The sequence below is a fragment of the Podarcis tiliguerta genome, assembly GCF_965153285.1.
Source record: "Podarcis tiliguerta genome assembly, chromosome: 9".
In the NCBI taxonomy this organism is placed as follows: domain Eukaryota; kingdom Metazoa; phylum Chordata; class Lepidosauria; order Squamata; family Lacertidae; genus Podarcis; species Podarcis tiliguerta.
The window spans coordinates 1,098,429-1,124,684 of NC_139542.1; the positions used below are offsets into that span (position 1 = coordinate 1,098,429).

Consider the following 26,256-nt stretch of genomic DNA (forward strand, 5'->3'; position numbering starts at 1 on the left):
GCAGCACCGGCTCCGATGGCCCTCCACCCCATCCACGCGGTCCCAGGCGTGGCGTTCCGGGTCTCCAGAGTGCGGAGGTAGCAGAGGCTGCTGCTTGTTTGGCTCCTGCTTAGGCTTGGGGAGAAATCCTCATTCCAGATGTTGCGCCGAGCGGTGACTGTGTGGAGCTAGGAGTGTTCCTTGAACTGGATATCTGGCTGGGACAATAATTGGGGTGGCGGGGCAGGGAGGGAAATAAAAGCTGATCTTCATTTGCGAGCTGCCTGAGGAGGCACTTTGTATACAGACAATTATGTAAAAGAGTTGATTGAAGTTTTGAACTCACAATCATCGCAGTCGTGTTTCTGGAAACTATTCTGCCTTGTGATTGCAGGTATGGAGGGACTTAGGACGCTAATAAATTAAGACGGAATCTGCCCATCCGTAAAAATTGAATGAAGTGTAGTGTAAGCCTGTCCCTGGTGAGGCAGTTGTTCTTACCAGTTCTCTGGAGAGCTGCCAGACGGGCCCACAGATTTCTGCCACGGTTTTGCAGTCTTGCTGCCGCCTTCTGCCTGCCCACGACAGCTGAAGCGTTTTTGGTGCATTGCTGCAGTTACTGTGGCATCCTTAAGCCCTGCATGCCAGCTGGGTTGCAAGCCAGGGTTCTCAGCGATGGATGTGAGGACGGCTGCTGATGCAATTTAGCTTAAACCGAGCAGAGCATTGGGCAGAGTTCCTTGTGACATTTGGCGAGCGGTTTCACTAACTGTGGAAAGGATGCTTGGGTGCTCACCAGTGGCTCCTCGTAGAATCGGAGGGAGGACTTGAGTGTGTTGGCACCCTTCGGCTCTTTCATCTGCGACTGTGATGTCTTCCACCCCTCCGTCGAATTTGCAGATGACTTTGACAGAATGAAAAAGTCACTTGAAGCTAATGAAAGGAAACCCAGATGAGACAAATGCAACATTCTGCATCGAGTTCAGAGTCAGGAGGCGTTTTGTAGAGGATAGCATGTTATTCAGTGTAATAAAGTTCTCCAGGCTGTGAAGATAACCTCTGCAAGCTGGGTGTCCAGGCAAGAGAATGGTAGATGAGATTCAGCATTGCACGCTGGGACAAAAAGCAATGTGTCCTAATCCTGTTTATAGCATAAGAACAGAAGAGGCTGCTGGATTAGGGCGATGGCAAGCAGGATCCGAGCAAAAGAGCAGCCCTCTCCCCTCTTGTGGTTTCCAGAAGCATTTATGCCTCCAGCCATGGAGCAGCCACAGATAGCCTCATCTGCCATGAATTCGTCTAAACCTTTGGTTGCCACCACTGTTCATCTCTGTCCTGCATCTCCCAACATTCAGCTTCCTTGGATGACCATGAAGTCCGGCATTATGTGAAGGAGAAAAACTTTACCTGCTTTCTCCTGGCCCGGCATTGTTTTATAAACTTTTCTCATGTCACCTCTCATCGGCTTGTTCTTTAAACTAAAAAGCCCCAAATGCTGATTTGTTTCTTGCAGCGAGATAGCTCAGTGCCAAGAATGGGAAGGGAATTTAAAAACAAAAACCAACAAATAATGTCGACTTTTTTTTTATTTAGCAGGAAAAAAGGAAAGAAAGATGGAGACAATGAATTGTCTCTGTAAAGTTGTGTAGAATTCAGGTTGTTTGGCTTTAAAGGGGACCTAGTGAAGATGATGCAGAAAAGGGGCAACAGAAGTTATTCTGGGGTTGGTGCAACTTCCTGATGAAGAAAAGGCTTAAGGAATTGGGGACTTCCAAGCTAGTTAAAACAAACAGTGGGAGAACATCATGGGGGTTATTTGTAGACCACCTGTCAATGCCAGACTACAAAATACATGCACAGGGCATCCTATATGAGGAGCACATGTCTGTGAGAATTCTCTTTTTGCTGTAAAATTTGAGCAGTCTGCAAGAATGGACCAGTCCTCTGCTTGGAATGTGCCACAGGCGGAAGCAGTATCTCTGTCAAAATGCCCCCGTTCCTGTCTTTGGCGATGCCAAGGCTGCCTGTGTTTGCAAGTCGTGCCCTGGCCTGGCCCTGCAAGAGAAACCTGTGCATTGAGTGCAGTGTTCATTTGGCAGCATTTGACAGAGACTATGGGTGGAATTTATTTATTTGGAGGAGTCCATGGGATGATGTTCCAGCGCGAGTGAGGCAGTAAGGAATTCCAGGATTGTGTTTCTGGCTCTGATGAAACTTGTTGTGTGGTCTTGAGATTATCGCAGAGGGGTGCTTATTCTTTGCTTTGGCCATGCGCAGAATACAAGCCCAGCCACCGGGCCAGGTAAGCCACACCGTAAATATTCCGAGAGCCATTTTAAAGCTGATCCGCGTCAAGTGCGCCCTGGACTCAGACCCGCTTGTTTGCATTAGAGATGCAGTTGTTCATGGCGGGGGGGGGGGGGGGGGGATGTTCCAGATCCAATAATGGATTTTTCTTGAATGGCGGCCATTGCTGTGGTATTTTCCCATGGCAATTTCAGTTTTCTTCTGGATACAATGAAGCATGTTTGAATTTTGATGACACTAGAACATTCCTATGTTATTAAAACGTGCTGTGCTTGAAAGAAAATGAACTAAGGCCTGACTCGTTTGAGCAGGACTCTTGATTCAAAGGCAGGAGGAAACTGAATTCGCTCGACTTTGGTGGCTGCAGAAGTTTCCCCAGGGATGCTTTTGGACCACATTTGTCCCCTTTCATTGTTCTCATGTTTATCTTCTGCTCTTCCTTTCATTTAATAAAAGGCTTGTGTTATGAAGTCTTTGACTTCAATGGACAACAATCACAAAGAAGATGCAGCTTTTTGTACAAGGCAATATTCTTTCAGCCAGTTTAGTTTTTAGAAATCTTTGCTTTCCTCTGTGCCTGGGCTGTAAGCTTAAGAAATGCAAGTGGACACAAGAGTGGTATCCATTTATTTATTTATTAGAACAAATGGTAAACCAGCTTTCATCCAAAAATGGATTCCAGGATGGTCTGCAATTATTATTATTTTTTAATCAACAGAAGTAATTTTACCGAGATCAAGCCAGGAGCCTGAATAGTTAAAGGAGCTGTTTCGTTTCAGTGGGGTTCTCATGATTCGTCAGTTGCTGTATCCTTCTCAAGTGCTCTTACCTTATGACTGCAGCTTAATTTGGCACAGTCCCTAAATGTGCTGCGGACTAAAGGATTTGACCCGGTCCTTGATGAAACACCTGGATTTCCACCCGCGGCTGGTCGAAAGGCAAGGTTTTAGGCTTGGAACCTTTGTTACGTTGCTTGTGGAAGGCAAGCTGTCTTCCTGTTCAGGTTTCTCTCCGTGGTTCCCATCTGCCCACCTTGCCTTAATGAACATGCATGCGGGGTTTACATCCTCGTGTTTTCTGGCTGGTGGCTTCAGAGAACCAGGCAAGGAACTCAAAGCTGTGGTTTTACCAGGCCACACATTGACTTACGGGGATGGTGTATTTTTGCGAATTGTTCAGAACATAAGTGGGTCGCAGACAGGGCAAAAGTAAAATTTCTAGATGTGCTAGATGACTGTGCTCTAGAACAGTTGGCCATGAAAGCGCCTGGAAGGGCCGGGGTGACCCTGGTGCAAGATGTCAGTGTGTGCAATGTACCTCCTCTGGCGAGGGTTCCTCTGGCGTCCACATGGAGTCTTTCCTTCACCCGTCGGTGTGCTTGGTCTTCAGAGGGCGGTTGGGCTCCAAGGTGCCCCCTTGCCCACTGGGTGACCTTTGGATCTGGGTGGAAATGATCATCTCTGAAAATGTCAGGATGAGCTTTTTCTCCCATCTGCAAATGGTTAATTACAAGTTCACACAATGTATTGTCAGAGGGCATCTGGATTTGGTTTCATCCTAAACAGAAGTAAATGTTGAGAACATATTTTTCTACATCCAATTTCACTTGTTGTGGATATTTGGCATACTTTGCAACCCACATCTTTGGGCTTTCCATTAGGGTTCCTGGTCAGAGAGCCCGGTGCCCACACTGGGACTTTCTCGGAAAGAAAAGTGCCCTGAAGGTTGCATAGTAGAGACTTTTCATTGTGCAAGACATAAAAGAACTCTGTTTTTTTTCAAATTGTAACCATATTTTTCATTAAAATCGGTCGAAGCCCCAATAAACAATTGACGGTGAAGATTTTTCCAAATGCTTTTGCCACAGTGGTGTGTGTGTGTGTGTGTGTGTGTGTGTGTGTGTGTGTATTTACATGGTTTGAAGGAGGAAAAAAAATCAGAATACACATCTTGGCTTATATTTATTTTTTTTGAAAAAAACCACACACCCTGATCTAGTAAATCAGAAAAATGTACATGCATTTAGCTCTTTATTACAATATAATTAAAACCTACTGTGTGTATGAGGGCAAGAGTATCTTTGCAGGGGTGTCTGAATTCTTCTGCAATGCAATTTATCATGAGCGCTTCTGTTTTTTATTTGTTTCAGTCCCCTGTTGGGAAGGCAGCGCAAGGGGAGAGGCCAGTGTGGTGGGTACACATTTCAACTTGTGTGTGCTCTTTCTATGCATGCTTGCGCCCCAATTCAGAGCGCATGCGTGGGGAATGTGGTGCACATATTCTCATGCCGTAGTTGAGGGCACGACTTGCCTTAGGTGCCCAAATGCACTGAGAGAGGACTTTGGCTTCTGGAGCAAGCCTCTTTCTTGCAGGGAACTCAAAAAGGCTGTAGCTCTGTGGCTTGAGCATCCTGGGACAGCCTCGGGGATGCTGCCTTACCTCTCCCGCCTGCTGGTCTAGCCCGTAGCCAACCTTTAAAAATGTGTGTGTTTGTTTTGAGAAGGACAAAATGGACTGTTCCAAAGGTACCCAGCCGCTTCTGCCAAAAGTCTCCAGTGCGCACATGCACACAAGCACACACACACACACGACTTGCTCTTGGTAAAGGTGCCCCTAGCCTTGTCTGTATCATCTTTGTGCGGAGGGATGATTATTCCCTCTTGTGTTCTAGTCTTTGCTATTGACTTGTAGTGACCTCCCTGTAACTTCCATGTGAGCGGAAAGGTGGATTTTATAAAACAAAATATAATAATGTGTTGGCCAATTGGAGCTGAAAGTGTACTGTGCTCTCCTCTTTTTGAGGAGCTCACCCCCACTAATTTGAGGGTGGGGTGGGGAAAAGTGCTGTCCAGTCCTCCCAATGCCGGCATAGAGTTCCGGCATAGAGACAGCCAGTTGACTGGCAAGTGACTCGAATAGAATATTTTCCTCCACAGCTTGCAGTTGGTCCTCCATTTGGGCTCCCACTCCAAAAAAAGACCCTTGAGCAGGATCATTCCATTCCTGCTCACAGAGCTTTTCTGAGCAACATAGGAACATAAGAAGAGCTCTTCTGGATCAGACCAATGGCCCATTTAGTCCAGCATCCTGCTCTCCCAGTGGCCAACCAGACTCTTGCGCGAAACCCACCAGCAGAATACAAGCACAAGGAAAACGCCCTGGGGGTGGGCCTGCAAGCCCCCGGAATGCTGAGTCTCCTCCAGTATGCGCAGCTCTGGAAAAGGCACTTCCCTTCTTCTCCAGGGCGCTCCAGCGACATATACCAACAGGTATATGCACACTAATCTTCTGGCAAAACACAGCAAGAAGAGCGAGACATCGTAGATCTAATCTATTTATTTACACACTATATACAGACAAAGGCATAATGGTGTCTGTTCTCTCCAGCTCTGAGAGAACAAACGGAACGAGTAAAAGTGAAAGTACATTACGGCAGAAGAAATAAGACTGCCTTCCGTTTCTCACGCTCTTCTCAGGCAGGCAAGTGATTACAACAATCTCATCTGCTGCATCGGAGGCATGAAATACTAAGACTCCCCACCCTCGTGGTTTCCAGAAACTGGTCTTCAGAAGCATTGCTGTCTCTCACTGTGGAAGCAGAGCAGAGCCATCTGGCTAGTAGCTACTGAAAGCCCTCTCCTCTTCCATGACTTTCTCTAATCCTCTTCTGAAGACCATCCTTTGGTGGCCATCCTTGCTTCCTGGAGAGAGTTCCCTAGATTAACTGCACTGCGTGAAGAAGGTCTTCCTTTGACCTGTCCTGAACCTTCTGACATTCAGCTTCCTTGGATGTCCACAGATGCTGCTGTTGTGAGAGAGGGAGGAAACCTTTTCTCTCTCTCCACTTTCTCCATGCCATGTGAGGAGCTGCTGCTTTTCTTCCGAGTTGCCTGGTCAACATTTGCAGAACCAGCCTCTGCCTACATGGGTCATTTGAAAGAGCAGCCCAGCTTCCCAGGTGCTACTCTTGGGAAAGTGATGCCCCCCCCCCATAGAGCTAGGGAACATGCAAGGGGCCTCTCCGTTGAATGGACATTATGCGCCGTATGGGAGGTGGGTGGCACAATGTATCATGCCCGAGCTCTGTTGTCTTGAAGGGAAAGGACACAGGAAGGTCACTTCATTGATCCAGCCAGCTCTGTATTGTCTACACTGCTGATATCAGCTCTCCAGGCAGTGCTCCCTTGCCAAGCAGATGCTCTATCAGTGAGCAACAATGGCCCTTCCCAAGCGGGAGATGTGCAAGCGCATGGGAAGGGCATGCGCAGAAGACCTTTGTGCCAGATGGCGCACCTGCCGGGCTTGACAAGTATGCCTCATGGAAATAATTCCCGGCACGACTTGGAGGAAAATGAGTGGGAACGGGAAGAGGTCACAGTCGTTCAAGAGCAGATTGTTAGCAGCCCCAGGACTCTAAACGAAGAGCATGTGGAAGAAAGGAGAACATTTTGACCACATTGTTTTGTTTTGACTCCCATCCCACGGCTGACATGGACAGTATCCTTCCGCCCGTGCCGTTTTCAGATGAATGAATATGTTTCCATCCTTACGCAACAGCCAATGTTTTCTCCTTTCATGAAGATCCCATATGTGGGCCAGATTATCTCACGAAGAGGGATGTTTTCCTGGAATGCCATAGAGGGCAGAGGCGTTGCGCCTGGCGTGGCTTGTAAGCCTCGGCAAACGGAATGTTCTGGGGTGAACCAGAGGCCTTGTTTTTCTGGAAGAAGACGGAGATTGCTATGGAAGCTGCTCCCGTCTGCCATGCTGGCCGGGAATGCTTGAGAACCATCTTTGAGGCGCCGGGGGAACCCTTGTTCTTGAGAAAATAAATATAGCAGAGGTGATGTTTTTCTCTGATATGCTTCCACAAGCTCCTCTTAAGTCCACCCAGGCTAAATATGGTTCTTAAACAGGTTGTCTTGCTCCTTGAGAGAGACAGAGACTGATGGGAGAACTAGTTCTCAGCAATCCAAATTCTTTCAAGCAGGCAGTGGGTTCAAGATGGGTGTGTGAGCACATGTGCCTGGAAATAAAAATTATTTATTATATTTATCTCACTGTCTGACATTGTACAAACCTAGGATATTAAATAGGCCATTGTTTGAAAATGGCTCAGCATATGAGTTGAGGACCAGGCTAAGCAAAGGAAGGAGAAATGAGAGAGGGAAGGAGGGAGAGGGAAGTGCAGGAGATAGATAGATAGATAGATAGATAGATAGATAGATAGAGAGTCCTAGTTAAGCTTCTGGAAGCTGGAGGTCTGGGCAGTAGTGGGATAAAAGTAGTTACAGTGGTACCTCGTGTTGCGTGAGAGATGACCTAACCTGGGGAGAAAACAGCAAAGACCTGATGAAGAGAGCACAGCAGAGGTCACATTTTCTGAGAATCCACCGGAAAAACAATCTCTCAAAGGACCTGTTGATGGCATTTTACCATTGCACTGTGGAGAGCGTATTAACTTATGGTCTCTCTGTGTAGTTTGGGAGCTGCACTGTCAGGGAAAACCCAGTGCTGTCCAGGGTTGCAAAGACTGCGGAGAGAATAATTGGGTGCACTCTTCCCACCTTGGATCAAATCTATGCTGTCAGGTGCCATAAGAAAGCTGCAGAGATAGCGCAGGATAGTGCGCACCCCGGAAATGATCTCTTTCAGCTTCTGCCTTCTGGAAGAAGGTACAGGATTATAAAGACTAGGACTAGCTGCCTGAGAAAAGTTTCTACCCAAATGGTTTTAAACAGTATAAGGAGTCTCTAGAGGAGTATACTGTATTTTAAAATGGGGTTTCAGAGATTTTAGGGGTTTTTGAATGTCTTATGTAGATTTTTCAATTTCATTGTTCTGTATGGGACAATGACAATAAAGATATCGTATCGTATCGTATCGTATCGTATCGTATCGTAACCTCCAGGTTACGGAATCTTTGGGTTATGGCCACGGCAAACCCGGAAGTGTATACTTCTGGATTTCGCCGCTCGCGCATGCGCAGACGCGGCGCCTCTAGTTACGGATTTTTCGAGGTGTGCATGGCAGCCCAAAATGAATTAAATCCATAGCCAGAGTTACCACTGTATAGGACAGCTAAACATAAAAAATCAAGATTTTGGGAAGAGATTTGTATGTAGAATTTTTGGTGGCTTTGTGGCTGTGCTCCGGAAGAGAAGGTAAAGCCCCGTGTAGGCATTGCTATGAGTGAGGCTATAAAGCTGGAGACCTCTAGCTGGCTCCACCATGTCGTTCCTTCTGCAGGCAAGATCCACAGCTCCCTCAGGGCCTGCTGGGAGGCTGCACGTATGTGTCAAATAATACGATGTCATGCAAGCGATGAGCATGAACTGCCGCCTACCATATTTATGTGGACACCATGTGCACCCGCTTACCTGTGTGTTGGATGGTGCCTTCAGTGTGCCAGACATTCTGGGTTACGGTGACTGCTGCAAACTCTGCGTCAAGGTGAAAAGTTCCGCTTCTCCCCATGAGGTCCAGCTTGAGAAGCTGAGAAGCAGCAGGTATTTGTTCTGGCTGCGGGCGAAGCTTTCCCCTCCTGCGCCTCTCCTTAGGCGCCCAGCGTAGTTGAGTTCAGCACCTGCCTTTGAGACGCACACCTGGCCGCCATTTGTGCCATTCACTGGAGGGAATCCAGAAAGGCAAGAGCCGCCAGCACACGGGAGGTTTATGGCTCATAAATTAAAATTGGAAAAGCGGAGGGGCTTGACTTGTGGTACTTTCAGAGTTATGCTTTTGTCCTTATTACATCTATAATGTGTAGGTCTCTTTATTTGTTTCCATAAAATTAGCCAGTAAACTTAAATTGAAAAGAGGGAGAAGGAGAGAGAGAAAGAGAATAATAGGAACCAGGCAAAGCCGGCTGAAAACTCCACTTGATGAAATATAGTCCGTGGTGTTGCTCTTCCAATCGTGTTTTATAGCTGAGAGCCACATGTAAGATGGTTATAAAAGTTTTACTAGACAGAAGTAGCAGGGCTAATTTTCAAACGACAATTTCTGAAGGAGATGTTTGTTTTGGCATTTTGTATGTAGTTAAGAGTTCTGCAGTCTTTAAATGCAAGTTAACACCTGGATGCTTTGAGTTTGAAAGTGAGAGAGGTCAAATGTACCTTTGCTAAGCTCCTTGAAATCCTGGAATGTATTGGTCTGTCAGAGTGGAAACAAGTTCTGCTGGGTAGGTGTTTTTTTTGGGGGGGGGGGGGGTTCATGAAGCAGTTGGCATTGTAAAGACTTCTTCGAACACGGGATGCCATGTGGCAAACTGGATATTATTTTTTATTTATAATTATTGCATTTCTGGATTGCTTCCTATGAAGCATCTCGAAGTGATTTCGCAATACAGTAAAAGCAATGTAACATATAAAGATAATTACAAATCCACACATATACCAAGTGGGGAAGAAGTATCCACTTGGATAGCTTGCTAGAAGAGAAGCCTTGCAGCAAGCAGGGAGCAGACTATGGAGATGGTCCCTGCCTGGCATGTGATGGGAAGGGAGATCCTAAGGGGAGGTGCCACCACACTGTAGACCCAGTTCTGACCTTGTGTGGAATGGACCTTCTGATGAGATGGTATTTGCAGGGTGCAAATGCAGCGGTATTTGCTGTGATTTCCTGCAGTACAGCATTCGGTTGGGTTTATAAGGGGTGAGAGGGAATACGATGGCAATATTCCGCTCCAGTGAGCAGTTGAGCAGCCACATTTTGCTCCAGCTGCAGCTTCCAGGCCAACCTCAAGGGCAGCCCCATGCAAAGTGCATTGCAGTAATCCATCTAGGAGGTTACCTGGGCATTGGCGACAGTGGTCAAGCTGTCGTGGTCCAGAAATGGCTGTAGCCGTCTTCCACTGCAGTCATCTGGGCCTCTGGTAACAGAGATGGATCCAGGAACACTCACAGGCTATGAACCTGCTCCTTTGGAAGAAAAAAGAGGCATGCAAACAACTCTTAAAAGGCCTCTAGGCTATATAGGGATGTGTGGAATGGGGTTATTCCCCGTTTGTGGTTTAGGGAATTAGAACCCTGAGCGTCACCTAGCCTGCTTCCGAAAAGGATGCTATTCGTTTGCAGGCCTGGGTGTCCCTTTGGAGGCAGCCACATCCTCTGTTTTCCAAGGAGTGCATGTAGCCTATGCGTGGTGTTTGCTGCACAGCATGGGGGAAAGCATATTTGATTGTGGAATGTGGGGCTGATGGCCAGAGTAATGCAGGCTTACCTGGCTTTATATGCGAAACACTGCTGTTTTCTAGTTTCCTTCAGCGTTAGATGTGATTGTCTCCTGGACTCTTACTCGGTTTGCAGAAAGCCCCAGAACTGGGGAGGGTGGAAATTGGCGTGTTTGTTGTTTGCATGTTTTCGAGGAGGAAAGTGACTAACTTTTCAACCATCCTAGAGAGGAGCAGGGAGGGCTTTCGAAACAGCCCATACTTGATGACCACAAATGAAGTGCTGTTGCTCTTGACAAACAAGATGCCTGGCTTTGAAGGCGATGCGGAATCCGTCTGCACATGTCCTTGACTCTACATGCAGAGGATGGGCACATGTTCGGCAGGAGTCGTGGTGCACAGCAGAAATATATATGGAATTCTCAATATGGGGAATTAGGTAAAGGTAAAGGACTCCTAGGGACGCGGGTGGCACTGTGGGTTAAACCACAGAGCCTTGGGCTTGCCGATCAGAAGGTCAGCAGTTCGAATCCCTGCGATGGGGTGAGCTCCCATTGCTCTGTCCCAGCTCCTGCCAACCTAGCAGTTTGAAAGCGTGTCAAAGTGCAAGTAGATAAATAGGTACCGCTCCGGCAGGAAGGTAAACACCGTTTCTGTGCTGCTCTGGTTCGCCTGAAGCGGCTTAGTCCTGCTGGCCACATGACCCGGAAGCTGTACGCCGACTCCCTCGGCCAATAAAGCGAGATGAGCGCCGCAACCCCAGAGTCGGCCACGACTGGACCTAATGGTCAGGGGTTCCTTTACCCTTTACCTTAAAGGACCCCTGGGCAGTTAAGTCCAGTCAAAGACTACTATGGGGTTGTGGCGCTCATCTCGCTTTCAGGTCGAGGGAGCCGGCGTTTGTCCACAGACAGTTTTCCGGGTCCTGTGGCCAGCAGGACTAAATGGCTTCTGGCGCAACGGAACACCATGATGGAAAGCATGGAAATGCTGTTGACCTTCCCACCACAGCGGTACCTATTTATCTACTTGCACTGGCGTGCTTTCGAACTGCTAGGTTGGCAGGAGCTGGGACAGAGCAGCTGGAGCTCACCCCATCGCAGGGATTCGAACCACCAACCTTCTGATCGGCAAGCCCAAGAGGTTCAGTGGTTTAGACCACAACACCACCTGCATCCCTTATGGGGAATTAGGGATGTGACATGAGCCAAAGATTCAAATAATCTCATGTGGTTTATCACCGAAATGAGAAAGGTCAAATAATTACATGCCATTTAGACTGGATCAGCGACTGTTTGTCAGATTCAATTTAACAACAACAACAACAGAATCTTTCAGTTTAAAGGGTTCCATTCTGTGTGGAAAATGTATCTGGAGGTCTCAAACCTTGATGGGTACTGATGGGTGTTCATGTGTTTACCTGTGGTTGACACAAGCATGGAGATTTTCTTTTCCGGGGCTCTAAGGTAAAGGTAAAGGGACCCCTGACCATTAGGTCCAGTCGTGGCCGACTCTGGGGTTGCGGCGCTCATCTCGCTTTACTGGCCGAGGGAGCCGGCATACAGCTTCCAGGTGATGTGGCCAGCATGGCTAAGCCACTTCTGGCGAACCAGAGCAGCGCACGGAAACGCCGTTTACCTTCCTGCCGGAGCGGTACCTATTTATCTACTTGCACTTTGACGTGCTTTCGAACTGCTAGGTTGGCAGGAGAGGGACCGAGCAACGGGAGCTCACCCCGTTGCAGGGATTCGAACAGCCAACCTTCTGATCGGCAAGTCCTAGGCTCAGTGGTTTAACCCACAGAGCCACCAGCATCCCTCTTTTCCGGGGCTCTAGGGAGGATGAATTAAGGGCACACCATGGCAAGGAGGAAGGCACCTGTATATTCTGTAACTGTGTGCTTTGCATAGAGAGCGAGAGTCACTTTGGCTGCTTGGGGATAAGGTTTTCCTAGGGATCTTGTCCTGGTTCCCCTTCGCTCCGGCTTTGTTCATCTTCCTAGTTCCTTGGAGTCAATGCACTGAGGCAGCCTTAAAATAGGAGCAAGGAGGAGCTCATTAGTAATATCAGGTCACAAAACAGACCTATTTAAAACTTGATAAGGACTAAATAGGTAGCAGCAGTATTTTGCAACACTGTCTTCATAATGTTTTGGAAACATAAACTTTCTGATTATGTCTAACCATATGTTTTATTTTCTCTTTTGTAAAAGAATTTAGAAATGGCAATAAATACCTAAAAACTTAGGAGGAAAGACTGTAAACTGCCTGGAGCCACTTTCAATAAGCGTTGTTAAGCATGCTGTACATGGAAAAGATTCTAATAATAATACTAATGAAGCTAACTTGAAACAAGATGTTCCATGTTAGCTGCTCACAGTTTAGCATAATTAACTATATAAGTTCCCTTTGTCTTTCTGCGGCACCCTATCTACTGAATGGAGAATGTGGAGTGTTTTTAATAATGCCGTCTGGTATGAGACGATTGTGTATGATAGAACTGTACACCCATTCTTGAAATAGGGGAGTGGGGTTTTTGCTTTTGTCTTTTTGCAGAACACTAGATTTTCTCCCATGGGTTTCCCACGGCAGAGAGAAGGGGAAAGAAGCATCTCAAAGCCAGGCAAAAAAATGTGCCCATGAGCACAATGCTCTCAGCACAGTAATTCACTCAGTCACTCGGTTTAAAATTGGAAACTCCAACGTGCAAAGAAATGACCCCCAATGTTTGCTGGCCAGCTAGTAAGAAGGTAAGGAGAGCTTGCAGGATCAGGCCAGTGGCCTTTCCAGTTCAGCATCCTCTTCTCATAGTGGCCAAGCAGGATTCGAGCCATCTCCCTTCCCTTGGGCTCTGGAAACTGGAACTCAGAAGCATATCAGATGGTGAGGCAGAGCAATAGCTGTCATGGCTTGTAGCTATCAATATGTAGCTATCCCTGGCTCCTGTGGGAAGGAGTTCCACTGTTTAACTTTGGAAGGCATTCGCTCAGGTGGACATGCCAAAGTTTCCAGCCAGTGCAACCATGGAATGGGGTAGAATATTTGCTGGGAAGCTTATAGCAAGATGTGGGGAAATGATATACCAAGCTGGAAAAGGCAGGGAGAATTTGAAGGATGAAAGGGAAGTGGTGACAGGTGCATCTGGGGGATTTTTTCTAGCATGGGATTACCAGTGTAGAACAAAGGAGGCTTTGACAGAATGGGGAGAAGGAAGAGGGGAAGGACAAGCAGCAATGGGCAGGGACGCTTCCGCTGGCTGGTGTCAGAATTCCGTTCTGAAGAACGCAGAAACTAAAAAGGAGAAGGAGCGTGTATAGAGGAACATTGATCCTTGGTGGGGTGATCTTAGCCTCAGCCTTCTGAAGAGGTGGCAGATGGGATGTCTGGAAAAGAAGAAGCTTCCCCAGCCTAGAGGACAGATGGGCAGAGCATGGGCAAGGGGCACTTAGCGTTAAGTGCAGATGGGGAGGGTTTGAGGGGTCCGCGGCTCAGTGGTAGAAGGGCATGCACTGTCAGTCAGAGATGGGGAACCTGTGGAGACTCTCCAGGTGTTGTTGGACTTCAGCTTCCCTCAGCCCCAGCCGGTGTAGTCAATGGTCAGGGATGATGGGACTTGTAGTCCAGCAATTTGTGGAGGCCCCCAGAGGTTCCCTGTCTCTGCTGTTAATGCATAAGCTCCCAAATGCATAAACTCCTTGAATCTTTGGTCACAGGGGTAGGGAAACTCTTGGGGTCCAAATTCAGAGGACACAATATTGGACCAGATAGACATCGCAGCTGCAGAGATTAAGGGTGCCTTTTGCAAAAAGAATCTCTGCTTCCTCAAGCCTTTGGAGTTCTTTGAGAGTGTCAACAGACACGTGGACAGGATGATCTGGTAGCCATTATGTACTCAGACTTCCAAATGCATTTGGACAGAGATCCTCACCAAAGGCTCCTGAGTAAACTTAGCAGTCATCATCATCCATCAACAAAATTTATTATTTATAAAAGTGCCTAATACATACTAGACACTGTGCAAAATAAAAAGCAAACCACAAGCTCCTGCCTGCTAACGCTCCGTCTAAAAACACGAGACAAGAGGAGACAGGAGGCATCGGAGGAAAAGGGGACGTCATGGGATAAGCCGCGGGCTTCTCTTCTTAGTAACTGGTAAAAACAAAGAGTAGGAAATTCTCATAATGGAGGGGTGTAAGAAGATGGGAATCCCATGTTGGTGGCAAGGAAAAATCTAGGTGTACAAAAAGGAGAATTCCTGTGTGCCAAGATCCAGGTTTGGGGCATGAACTCTTTTCAACTTAAGCATGTTGGTTCTATGAGGCTGGTTATCCCATGCCCCAAGCATTTGCATTGGGGCCTGTGCTTTTTAATTTGTTCATATATGATCTGGAGTTAGGAATGAGCAGGTGACACCAAAATGTGCAGGGGGCAAGAACAAAAAGGGATTGTGAGGAGCTCCTGAAGAATTTTTGCAGACTGGCGGGTGGGCATTAAAATGGCAAATGCAGTCCAGTGTGAGGAATTGCATTGTGAAGGGGGCGCCTTCCAAGGACTGCCCCTCCATCCCGTGGCATGGGTCTTCCACAAGAGTGGAAAAGGATCACCGGGTGCTCTCCTTTCATGCGACTTAAGTAGTGCCTGTCACTTAGTAGATCAATTTCCCGGAGAATGTATTCAGCCAACCAAGTAGAATTTCAAATGCTGCCCGTGGCCTGGGCATCCTGGAGACCTTGTTGGATTAGGGTGGGGAAGCCCCTGAGAGGGAACCTTGTTATTTTTTTGGTCTTGTTCTAAATAGAACCACAGAATTGAATTTGAAACTTTAACCTCTCACCCTCCTGTGAGCAGCTACATAAAAATAGCATACTATGCAGTCAGTCACAATTGCTGGCATACATGATAACAGGGGCAAGAGTTGGGGAGAATGAATAATATTCCGACCTTGACAAAAAAGGTCCACTTTGTTTATGCAGTTCCATCAAAGCTTGCATATTATGCAAGGATTAACGAAGGAGCACTGTGCTTTACTAGAAAAGAAAAGCACAGTGAACAGTGAGGGATATTCTTTGCCTGTTTCGCTTATTATAGTCCTGAAATTAACTGCAGCTTTATCTTTAGTGCCGCTGTTTTTTTTCTTAATACAGTATTTAAAGAGTGTGCAGCCCCCCCCCCCCATTTCTTGGAAGGGTCGCAATATCTGGTGCTGTTGTGGCCAGGTGGGGAGAGGCTTCCTCAAGCCCTGCCCATGCCCTCCAGCTTGGCTTATAATGAAATGTACCGTATTTTTCTGTGTATTAGATGAGATTTTTTGACTCAGGAATTGTGTCACAAAACTCATGTCGTCCAGTACACGGATAGTGGCATGGAGGGGGGAGAGAAGTGGTGCGCCCTCCAGTCAGCCGGTTGGCAGGAGCGCAACTCCCCCCAATGCCGCAGGGAGTGTTTCCTGCCCGCAGCTGCATGGGGGGGGGGGAGAAGCTCAACAACTTTGGGCCATCTCCCCTCATTTTCTTAAAATTGAGTCTTATACATGGGGGGTCTTATACATGGGGGCGTCTTGTAGATGGAAAAATACGGTATCTCTGGATCCATTCCCCCAGCAGACATGAGAGACACCCTCCGCCACACATGAACCCCAAACAATCCAAACCTCCTCTATTCCATCAGGCCATAGCAGAGACAGGACTGCAAGACAGACTCTCCGTCAGCTGAGGGACCAGCATCTTCTGGCTCCTTCTCTCCGGCAGCACCTTCCACTCCAGCTGGTGATTAGTCCTTTAGCAAAGAACCATCCTTTTCCCTCCTCCTTTCCAAGCCCTTTTTCCTCTTGTGTCATGCCTCTTAGACCGTAAGCTTGAGGGCAGAGACTGTCCTATTTATATTTATCAACCACTCCAGGAGCCACTTTTCAATGGAAAAACATGATTATAAAATATTTTAAGTACAACAGTATTATGGATTGGGAGCATCAACCCCCCCCCCCAATTGCTTTCCTTGATTACCGGTTAATAGTCCCTGATAGCCCAGATGCGTGGCTGGATTTTAGTTAAAACTTGAGCCAGGAGCCATGTCAGTGTGCTGAGTTTACACCTTGCCTTCATAATACCCCTCTTATCTGATCTTGGAAGGGTTTTATAACTTTCAAATGCGTCTCTGGCAGAGGCCCAACGGCACTGTCGTTTTTTATTAACTTTCTCCTCTCTCCTCTGCAGCCAGCCTGCTTTCTGTAATATTGTTTTAAGGAATATGTATTCCATTGCGAGGGATATTGTGAAACGGTATTTTAAAGTTCTGCGTCTCAGTCCATTAGAGGGCTCTATAAAACAATTGTGGCAGCGGCAGACTCTCAGGAACTAATCAAAACCACCGATGAGAGCTACGGAGAGCCTTCAGCCCTAATAAATCTTCTTCGTCCTCCAGTGCTGCCGTGCCTTATCTCTGGGCTCATCAGGAAAGGGCCAATTAGCTGCCCAGATTGAGAGTAAACTCTCTCTGTGTGTGCTGGGGGGGGGGGGGCTTCAGCGTGTGGAAGTGACAGGAGAGCGGAGACATTTGCTTGCACTCAGCACTGCAATAAACCAGGAGTCGTCCGGCTCGGCTTGTTAAGGCCGTTTCTTCTGGTGAGAGATCAGAAAAAGAGAATAACGGAAGGAGCTGGTGGCAGCTTTTGATCAGGGGGTCGAGTTGGGAGCCCAGCAGCCAAGCGTGGCAGGGAGAGGTTGGTGGCAGCGGCAGCAGCAGCAGCAGCAGTGCACATCGCAAGACCCAGCGCAGCTCATGCATGGTGAAACAGGCAGTGTTAAAGCATCGTCTCTGCTGCACAATCCGGAGGCAATCATCTGCCAACGGGTGACTTACAGCAGAACGGTTCAGGGAGTTGAACTTTTTGTCCCCAAACCCCTTTCACCTTACACTTTCATGGCCTGGTTTCAGCACTGCCCAGATTCAGAGAGCTCCTGCCTGCTTCACCCAATGGGCTCCAGACATTTGCATACTTCTCAGCTGGTTTGGGGGACCACGGCAAGAGGCAGGCTGGCAGGTTTCAGCAACATACCCTTTTTTTTTTATATTCACCCCTAAGGTAAAGGTAAAGGAACCCCTGACCATTAGGTCCAGTCGTGACTGACTCTGGGGTTGTGGCGCTCATCTCGCTTTATTGGCCGAGGGAGGCAATATTTGTCCACAGACAGTTTTTCTGGATCATGTGGCCAGCATGACTAAGCTGCTTCTGGCGAACCAGAGCAGCGCACGGAAACGCCGTTTACCTTCCCGCCGGAGCGGTAGCTATTTATCTACTTGCACTTTGACGTACTTCCGAACTGCTAGGTGGGCAGGAGCAGCGACCGAGCAACGGGAGCTCACCCCGTCGCAGGGATTCGAACCGCCGACCTTCCGATCAGCAAGTCCTAAGCTCTGTGGTTTAACCCACAGTGCCACCTGCGTCCCTTCACCCCTAAAACTGAGTCTACAGCTCCTGCGTTCGCCCTCTTCTTTTGAGAGCACTGGGAGCTGCCTTTGAACGCCACACTGCTCAAGTTAGTGCCGCCAGCCCTGAAGATGCCCTTTAGGAAGTCCGGCCCGGGAGTGCTTTGGGCCGTTGGAGGATCGCTTTAGCTCACCGTGTTAGGGGCTCAACCCTGGGGCCCGATGCCCGCAAGCCATATGAATGGCACCCCCCCCCCCAGTGCTGTGTCTTATGCTCCCAGACTAGGACTGACCCTCGGCTGGCCTTGCGAGGGAATGAAGAGAGCCATAAACGGAGGGGATGGGAGGTACGTGGCCCAGGCACCTTTTGGCGTTATTGCTCAAGGTGCTGGAACCAGACAGGGCTCTCTCGACACCCTCCGCTTGCGGAGGACAATAAAAGGGGTGGGGTGGGGGGTTTGCTCCAGATTGATTGCCCCTCTGTGAGATGGCTGCTTTTACCCAAGAGTTGAAAAGGAAAAGGGCTGCCTTTCATGTAAACCACACCAAAAGGTAAAGGTTTTCTGGTCCTCCTCCCTCCCGAGGTTCCTCTGATTTCTGAGGGGGGGTGTGTGTGTGGAGCATCGCCGGGCTTTGATGTGGCTTCCAAGTGTGCCTCTCCGTTGGGCGCCTGGCAGATGCCTTTATGCGAAACAGAACGCGGAGAATCGAAATGTGCCGGCCGGGCAGGTCATTTTTCTTTTTTTATGTGCAGTGTCAATTACAGTGCAGAGAGCTTCCTTCCCAAATCCATAACGGTAAAGGGCTTGGGTGGGGGCGTGGGGGTCCTTCGTGGCTGAGCGGCACACCTCCGCTAGCCTTTTCCTTCTGGGCTGAGATCTTGCAGGAGGGGAAACCGAACCCTGGTAATTCCATCCAAATTGGAGTAGCTAACAGCGCCTGCCTCCCTGCCCGCCCGCCTTTGCTTAGAGACTGGGTTGTTCTGTGCAGTTCCATTTACTTAGCTGGGGCTCTGGAATCTCCTCCCATGGAGCTTTTCCAGAAATGGCTGTAGGAGAATCTGTCGCCTGGTCTCAGTTAGGAGGGCACAAAACACAAGTTGTGCGGGGAAGTCTTCTCTTGGAGGGAGACAAGATGGCGGGCTGCTTGGCGCCTGGGGCTTGGTCATGAGGAGCTAGAGAGGTTAATCATGGGGCGCTCACCTTCTATGGGACAAACCCAAGGGAGGCATGATGTGTTCTCACTCCATGGTGTGGCCAAACTTGGCCCTCCAGATGTTTTGGGACTACAACTCCCATCATCCATAGCTAACAGGACCAGTGGTCAGGGATGATGGGAATTGTAGTCCCAAAACATCTGGAGGGCCAAGTTTGGCCATGCCTGCTCTAGGTAGTAAAACTCATCCTGGTTCTTCCCCCCTCTCTTCTACAATCCACAACTAGGTCCTGTTGAGATTTAGGCTTTCAGCGCCTTTCTCCCTCTGCAGAGGTGGGGGACCTATGAGGATGGTGTGCCCCTCGAGCCTGATGGATCCAATGGGTTTCCAGACAGCTCTGGGGGGGTTTTAGGCTGATACGACTGGTGCTCCTGTCTAAGCCCTGGCCGACCTTTGGAGCAACTGCTTGGGCCGTTGACCCGATCACCCCTGAGCGCCTTCTCCTGCCTCATGGAGCCCGTTTGGCCTCCTGCATGAGAAGTCCAGAGGGTGGCAACAGGAGAACAGGCCTTTCCTGTGGTGGCCTCCCATTTGTGGCACCTTTGTTGCATATCTTTAAGCACCACACAAACTTTTCCTCTTCTCCCATGCCTTTGGCTAAAGCATGGGTCAGCAAATTAAGGCCCGCGGACCGGATAAGGCCCAATTGCCTTCTAAATTTGGCCCACATCTGGCCGCGTGGATTGCCAGCGTGTGGATCACCAACGCGCCCGTTCATTATCTCTCCATCTTTCTCCCTCACACGGTGGCAGTGGCGCTGCCTCCTCCCTCCCTCCTACTGGCTTCTCCCCGCCCTGCCTAGAGGAGGAAGGGGGCTGGGCTTTGTTGGTGCCAGCCCCTCTCTGGAGCCCTTTTGTGTGCTGCTCATTGTCCCTCTGCCAGCCCCTGCCGCTCGCAAGACACAGGACCTGTGGTTGGCTGAGCGCCCCTCTCGAGTGGCCCCATTTAAAGCAGCCCCTCTCTGGAGCCCTTTCACGCTCATTGCACCTCGTTCATCCCCCCCCAATATAGTCCAGCCCCCCACAAGGTCTGAGGGACAGTGGACCGGCCCCTTGCTGAAGAAGTTTGAGAACCCCTGGGCTAAAGCAATCTATGACCCTTTAAACTATATGTGACGGGGTTATTGTTTGTTCTTATGCTGTATATTATTGTGTTTTTCTCTTTAAACCACCCTGTGATCTTAGGCTGAAGGAAGGTATGGAAACTAACTAATAAGTTTAGACCTGTGATTTCCAATGTCTGAATGAGGGGAAATAATGTAGAAGACAGAACTTGGTGAAAAAGGATTCCTAGGGCACAGGGACGCTCAAGGGTTCTTTGGTCTGCATTTTTAACTGAACCGATTTGTCTTTTCTGTACCTGCCTGGGGATCTGAACAAAGTTCTTCTCTGAATTTTGCAAAAACAGTTCTTGGCTCTGAAAAAGGTAGCAAAATGCATATGAAATGCATATTTTGCAGCATTATAGTTTTATTGTGGTATAAAAATCTTGCTAAATAAAATAACAGCAATAAGTACACAATAAAAAACTCTAAGCAGTTTACATAAAATAGTATAAAATATTCATTAAAATAGCAATAAAAACAGATCTTAAAAACAGACATAATAAAATTATCAAAATATTGATAAACTCACGGGTTTTAAAAAATAAACTTACATAATAAAATTACATGCTTATGTAGGCTGCCCTGAACAAAAAACTTTTAAGCAGGCATCAGACATTTCATTGTGCATTTTATATCTGAGTTTCATGTAACCTTGTATGGCTTTGGCAACAAAGAACAATAAGAAATATATATATATTTTAAAAAAACTGAATTTTAAATATCTTTAAAGATAATTTGAATTATTTTGGATTATTTTTTTTTTTTTAAAATGCAGTTTTGAAATCTCTTAATAGCAATAAAGTTACAGTTGCCCATCTATATAGTCTGACACTTTAACTCCAAAGCATTTTGGTCTGCAATGTGTACTTAAGCCGGAAAAATAATTGCAGAACGATATGGAAACATAATGGAAAAAAGATGCGTATGCAGAATTGACCTGTCCAACTCTGCAAGGAGGATAGTGAGCAACTCGCTTTGGGAGCTCTGACCAGCTGTGCACTGGCAGCAAACTTTCCCCAGGTGCTTCTGACTTTTGGAAAACTGAAATATCATTGGGGCTGATGAAGCTGTGAGCTGAGGTGCAAGTTGTGAACGCCACGCTTAGACAGAAGTTTGCCCGAGTCGCTTAAGTCTCAGAAGAAGGAACTGGTTCCCTTCTCTGCTGGAGGGTGTAATCAGAGGGCTTCACAAGGGGCTCCTATTAGGATACCTCAAGAGGAATCTATAGATACCAAAGACCAGGGGTCAGCAAACTTTTTCAGCAGGGGGCCGGTCCACCGTCCCTCAGACCTTGTGGGGGGCCAGACTATATTCTGGGGAAAAAAGAATGAATTCCTATGCCCCACAAATAACCCAGAGATGCATTTTCAATAAAAGGACACATGCTACTCATGTAAAAACACGCTGATTCCCAGACCGTCCGCGGGCCAGATTGAGAAGGCGATTGGGCCGGATCCGGCCCCAGGCCTTAGTTTGCCTACCCATGCCAAAGACCCTTCTGGTTCACCCCTAACTGAGAGCACCTCAGTTTTAGGATGTTTCTGAAAACATCATAAAATTATGTGCGTGTGACTGTGGTGCTGCTGGTGGAGGTTGGGCCATTCCTAAATACTGGAGGGTGAGGAACCCTGACCTGAGCAGGTTTAGGGTGAGGTGTACTGATTTTCTTCAAAACGTTTGGAAGAGTGCAGCGTGTAGGATGCCCTTTGCACATTGCTGTTGTCATCGTCCATTGATTGCATCTGGGGTGCTGCAGAGGAGCTCAAGCAACGAGGACAGACTCTGCCCCAAGGAGGTTACACAGTCTGAATATTGGCAGCATTGCAGGGAATGGCAGTGGGAGGGCAGGAAGAGGCAAGAGTCGTGAGCAGGGGGTGGGATGTCGTTGGGAGTTTCATTTTAGGTCGGGGATGAGAGCAGAAGGGAGACAGCAGAGGTTCATAGAATCATAGAATTGTAGAGTTGAAAGAGGCCCTGAGAGTCACCTAGTCCAACCCTTTATTTATTTATTGAATACAGTCAAAGCTCAGTTGTCAAATGTAATCCATTCCGGAAGACCGTTTGGCTTCCAAAACGTTCGACATCCGAGGCACGGCTTCCAAATGGTTGCAAGAGCTTCTTGCACTCAAGTGGAAGCTGCGTCGGGCATTTGGGTTCTGAAAAACATTAGAAAACCAGGGTATTTGCTTCCGGGTTTTGGGTATTCATGAGTCGAAATGTACAATAACGGAGGTGTTCGGAAACCGAGGTTTGACTGTAGCTATTTAGCTGCATTTCTATCCCTCCATTCATCGGAATATGAACACAGGGTGGGTTGCAATGAAAAACCAACAACCATTGATACAATAAAACCATCAAACCAGTATCACAATGCATAAAACTAGCCATTGCTCCATAGATGTTCTCTTCAGCGTGGACCCCTACAAAAGCCTGGGTGGTTGTCTTCAGCAACCCCGGTGCTTGCCATATATTGGGAGAGGGAGAGGAAGGACGTCTGCAGCTGGAGTGCCACCACATCAAAGACCCCGTCCCTGCCCACAGCACAGTGTGCTTGCCCCTTTGGCGGGGCCAGAAGAAGGGCCTCCCGTGCAGATGTGAGCCCAGGGTCAGGCGGGTGTCGGGAGAGTTGCTCCTCCGGGTACCTGGGTCCCAAGTTGCTCAGGGCTCTGAGCGCCCACGTCCTCTCTCTGAAGTGGGCCTGGGGATGTGCAGCCAGCCAGGGCAGAGCCTTGTGGCACTGCTGGGAGAGAGGGCAACATGGAGGGGTAGTGAAGGAGAACCGAGAGATGCTCTTGAGAGCAGGAGGGGCTTGGGTGGTGTCAGAACGAAGGATGGGGCCAGGCAGTGGGGCCAGGAAGGTAAGATGGAGAGAGGCTGCTCAGAGCTCCAGGGGCAAGGACCCCTGTCTGTGTGGACTTGAGTGTGTGTGTTGCATAAAGGGGGAACTGGCTGCAGGAGAGCCTGCTGCATTTTGCCACTAGAGGTCAGAGCTGTGCCGTGGCACAAGGGACTTGGCTGCCCAGGGTCCCGCACGGTCTCTCCATCTGGACTGGACGTGTTTTCGCACTGACTTTGACCTCTGAGAATGCTGTTAGATTTCGGGCAGACTTCCAGGCGGAGTTTGGGAACGCTTAAGTCCTCTTTGACTTCGGTGGGACTCCAGCGTGTGGAACAGCTAAAGATTTGTCTTCATTAGTACCTTGCAGTGAAAGCTCTCTCCCCCCCCCCCCCACTTCCACACCACCCACCCACCCTGGGTGATTTCGCCCTGATCTTGTGGCTGTTGGTTACTTCTGTGGGTTTGCGTGAACCCGCTTGCACCCACCCACATGCTATCAAAAGCTGCTTCGTTCGCCTCATATGAGAACATTTTACTGTGACGATCCAGGTGCGATGAAGGCGTCAGGGGGGTTCCAAGGCCTGCAAAACCTCTAGTCTGTTCAAAGATGCTCATTTTGCCTTTGTAGTCCTCACACTTTACTCCGCCTGCCCTGCTCCAGGGGCAGCACTTTGATCAGCAGGAGGAGGGATTGCTCCTGCCTCTGACCCCTTGAGGGTTTTCTGCTGTGTGGTTGCAAGGGACTGCTTGGTCTTCTTGCCTCCAAGCTGTGCCATCTCCTCCAGCTGTGGCTGAATGGCACCTGCTCCCTTTGCATGGGGAATCCTTTGCTCCCTTGCCCTGGGAGGAGGGCTGCTGGGATTGCAGCCGGCCCTCCTTGCTTGTGGTCAAGCCCAGTCTGTTCCCATTTTGGAGAGCAGGGCATCAGGGAGGGAGGGAGGGAGGGCCCTGGGTGGGATGGGGTGGTCAGCAGCGGAGTCCTGGATCCTCGAGGCCCCTTGCAACCATTGGATTCCTGCGGGCACAGCTTTAAGTCTCTCCCTCCCACCGCCCTCCCCCTGTACAGCATCCTAAAGTGCAGCGCTGCAGCCAGCTGTTTCAGATGTGAGTGAAGAGTGGGGCTTGCCCCCTTCGGCTCCCTCCAAGCCGGGCTTTTGAAGACTGTCTCTGCATCCTAATCCCCTTCCAGTCACATCTATATAGACTCTGTCAGTGCACACATGCACATTTGAGGCTGGTGGATTTTCCTTTCTGTCATGGATATGGTGTTATCTAACGAGAAAATCCCTGCTCCCTTTCAGGCTGTCAGTTGAGCTGCAGAGCTCAATGGCATGTTTCTCCTCCATTAAAAAACGAAAGAAGGAAAGTCATGAAATTTCCCACCCTCACAGCTCCTTGCAGGCTTCTCCTTCCCCAACTTGTCCTGGGCTTCCTACAGATTAAAACATTAGGATTACGAACTAATTTGGGGAAACGGGAGGAGGGGGGAGGGCCTTGTCCTGCCAGGTTGCCCCCCCCCCCCCCCCGTCAGGCTGAGCCTTTGGGGTAATCCTGATCTGAGCATCTTGGCGGAATACATTTTGCAGACAGCGTCAATCAACTGCGCGCAATTCAGATTTCCCAGGGTGCTGCGGGAAGAATGCTTCCATGGATCTCTGGGGTCCAGATGTGGGAGGCTTTTACTGACATGGGATGAAAAGGGGAACACATCCAAAAGCAAAGTAACTCTTGGTCCTTAATGCATCCGGTGACAGCTGCCACATGGCTGCCGGGCCATCCTCAAGGCAGCTGGCTGTAAACCGATCAGTCTGGCAAAGGCGCTGGGCTTAGGATGATGATTTGTGGAAGGAGGCGCCATTGATGCAACGGCACAGCCTCCCGGGCGGGTTAGAAATGGAAGGGAAATGCAGGAGTTGGTTGCGTGGCGTTTGGGGCACAAGCATCCGTTCCGAAATAAGATGGCGGCAGGACTTAATTTCCCCCAATGTTTGTGCTTTTTAGGCCCAGCAGCAAAGGAACCTGGGCAACGTTGTGTCTCAGCCCTCGAAAGCTGGTGGTCGGCGGTTCAAGAAGGATGCTTCTGCAGGATCGGAGCCAGAGGTCAAAAGCACGAGCCCAACGTCCGAGGAGGATTCTGGGATCTTGGATGTCGAAGACGAAGAGGAGGATGAGGAGGCAAGTGCCTGCCAAGCGGAGGTGGGGTTGCCACGTGGCTCACCTGGGGAGGAGAGAAGCCATCCCCTTGGACCTGGGGTGTGTGGGCCCCCGGGGTGCGCCTTGGGTGGCTGTCAGTGCCAGTCTGATAAACTGGCTCTTTGTGCCCCCTGGACATTCAAGGTTTATTGGTAAGCACTTTGGTTCCAAGAGGGAAGCAGCCCCTTCCTTCTCTCCCTGCCCCCCCCATTTCAGTTGCCCCCCCCCATTCCTATTGCTGCCTGACAGCTGCAATCTCTCAGACAGCCAGAAGGTGCCTGGGGAGACTCCCCTTCCAGGGCAAAGGAAGACCCTTCTCCTTCCAGAGTCAACCCATGGTATCTGGTATTTTTTGAAGAAAATGAATGGAAAACCAAGGGATCTAGGCATATCTGCTTGTCCAGAGTGTAAAACTTAAGTCTTCGTAAAATTACCCTGCTTTTAAAAATCTGTTCTCTGTACCGAGCCTCAGTTTCCAGGTTGCTGCAGAGCTGAGGTGCCTCACCCAGAGCCCTGTACAGATAAGGATAGACTCCACGACAGGGTGGAGAGCTAGGTCTGGCTGGTGGGTCAGACCCTTCCCTTCCCCACCCCTTGCAGGCCAACTCCGAAAAGCGGATGGGAACCCTCGCAGGTCAGTCCCCTGATGTCACAGAGGCACCAGATGATTGGCACCTGCCATCGTTCAGCGGAAGTCTCACGGACAGCTGATTAGTGGTTACAGCAGCCTCCTTTGAAGATGCCCTTTCTGTACCAGCCAAATGATTGGTGCCTTCAAAGAGGGTTGTTGTAATGCTACAGGGAGCCTCCCCCGCCAACCGCTGAAGGGTCTGCCGAGGGGAAAGTGCTCCTGAAAAGAGGACAGCTTCTCCCCTCTTCAGAAAAGTGGTTTGGATTCAAAGCATTTCCTCCAGCAGGGGGAGGGAGGAAGAGAGGCATAGGGACGGATTGGCTGTGGTGCAGCGAATCTAGGAGGAATCAATTGCCAGGTGGAGAAAGGTTTGACTGAGGCTGGACAGC

At 49.0% G+C, this 26,256-nt stretch overlaps 1 protein-coding gene across 3 annotated transcripts in view; it reads left to right on the top strand.

The window, feature by feature from the left end:
- The window catches only part of EXOC6B (exocyst complex component 6B), a 310,152-nt gene that overhangs the window by 77,344 nt on the left and 206,552 nt on the right, over window positions 1–26,256 (top strand). For all 3 annotated transcript variants that reach the window (XR_014501819.1, XR_014501820.1, XM_083398331.1), the window contains exon 7: window positions 25,045–25,218. Coding sequence is in view for 1 of the 3 variants with exons in the window: in XM_083398331.1 (XP_083254457.1) it covers window positions 25,045–25,218 (174 nt within the window). In the remaining 2 variants the exon portion in view is untranslated. The remainder of the gene's footprint in view (window positions 1–25,044; window positions 25,219–26,256) is intronic.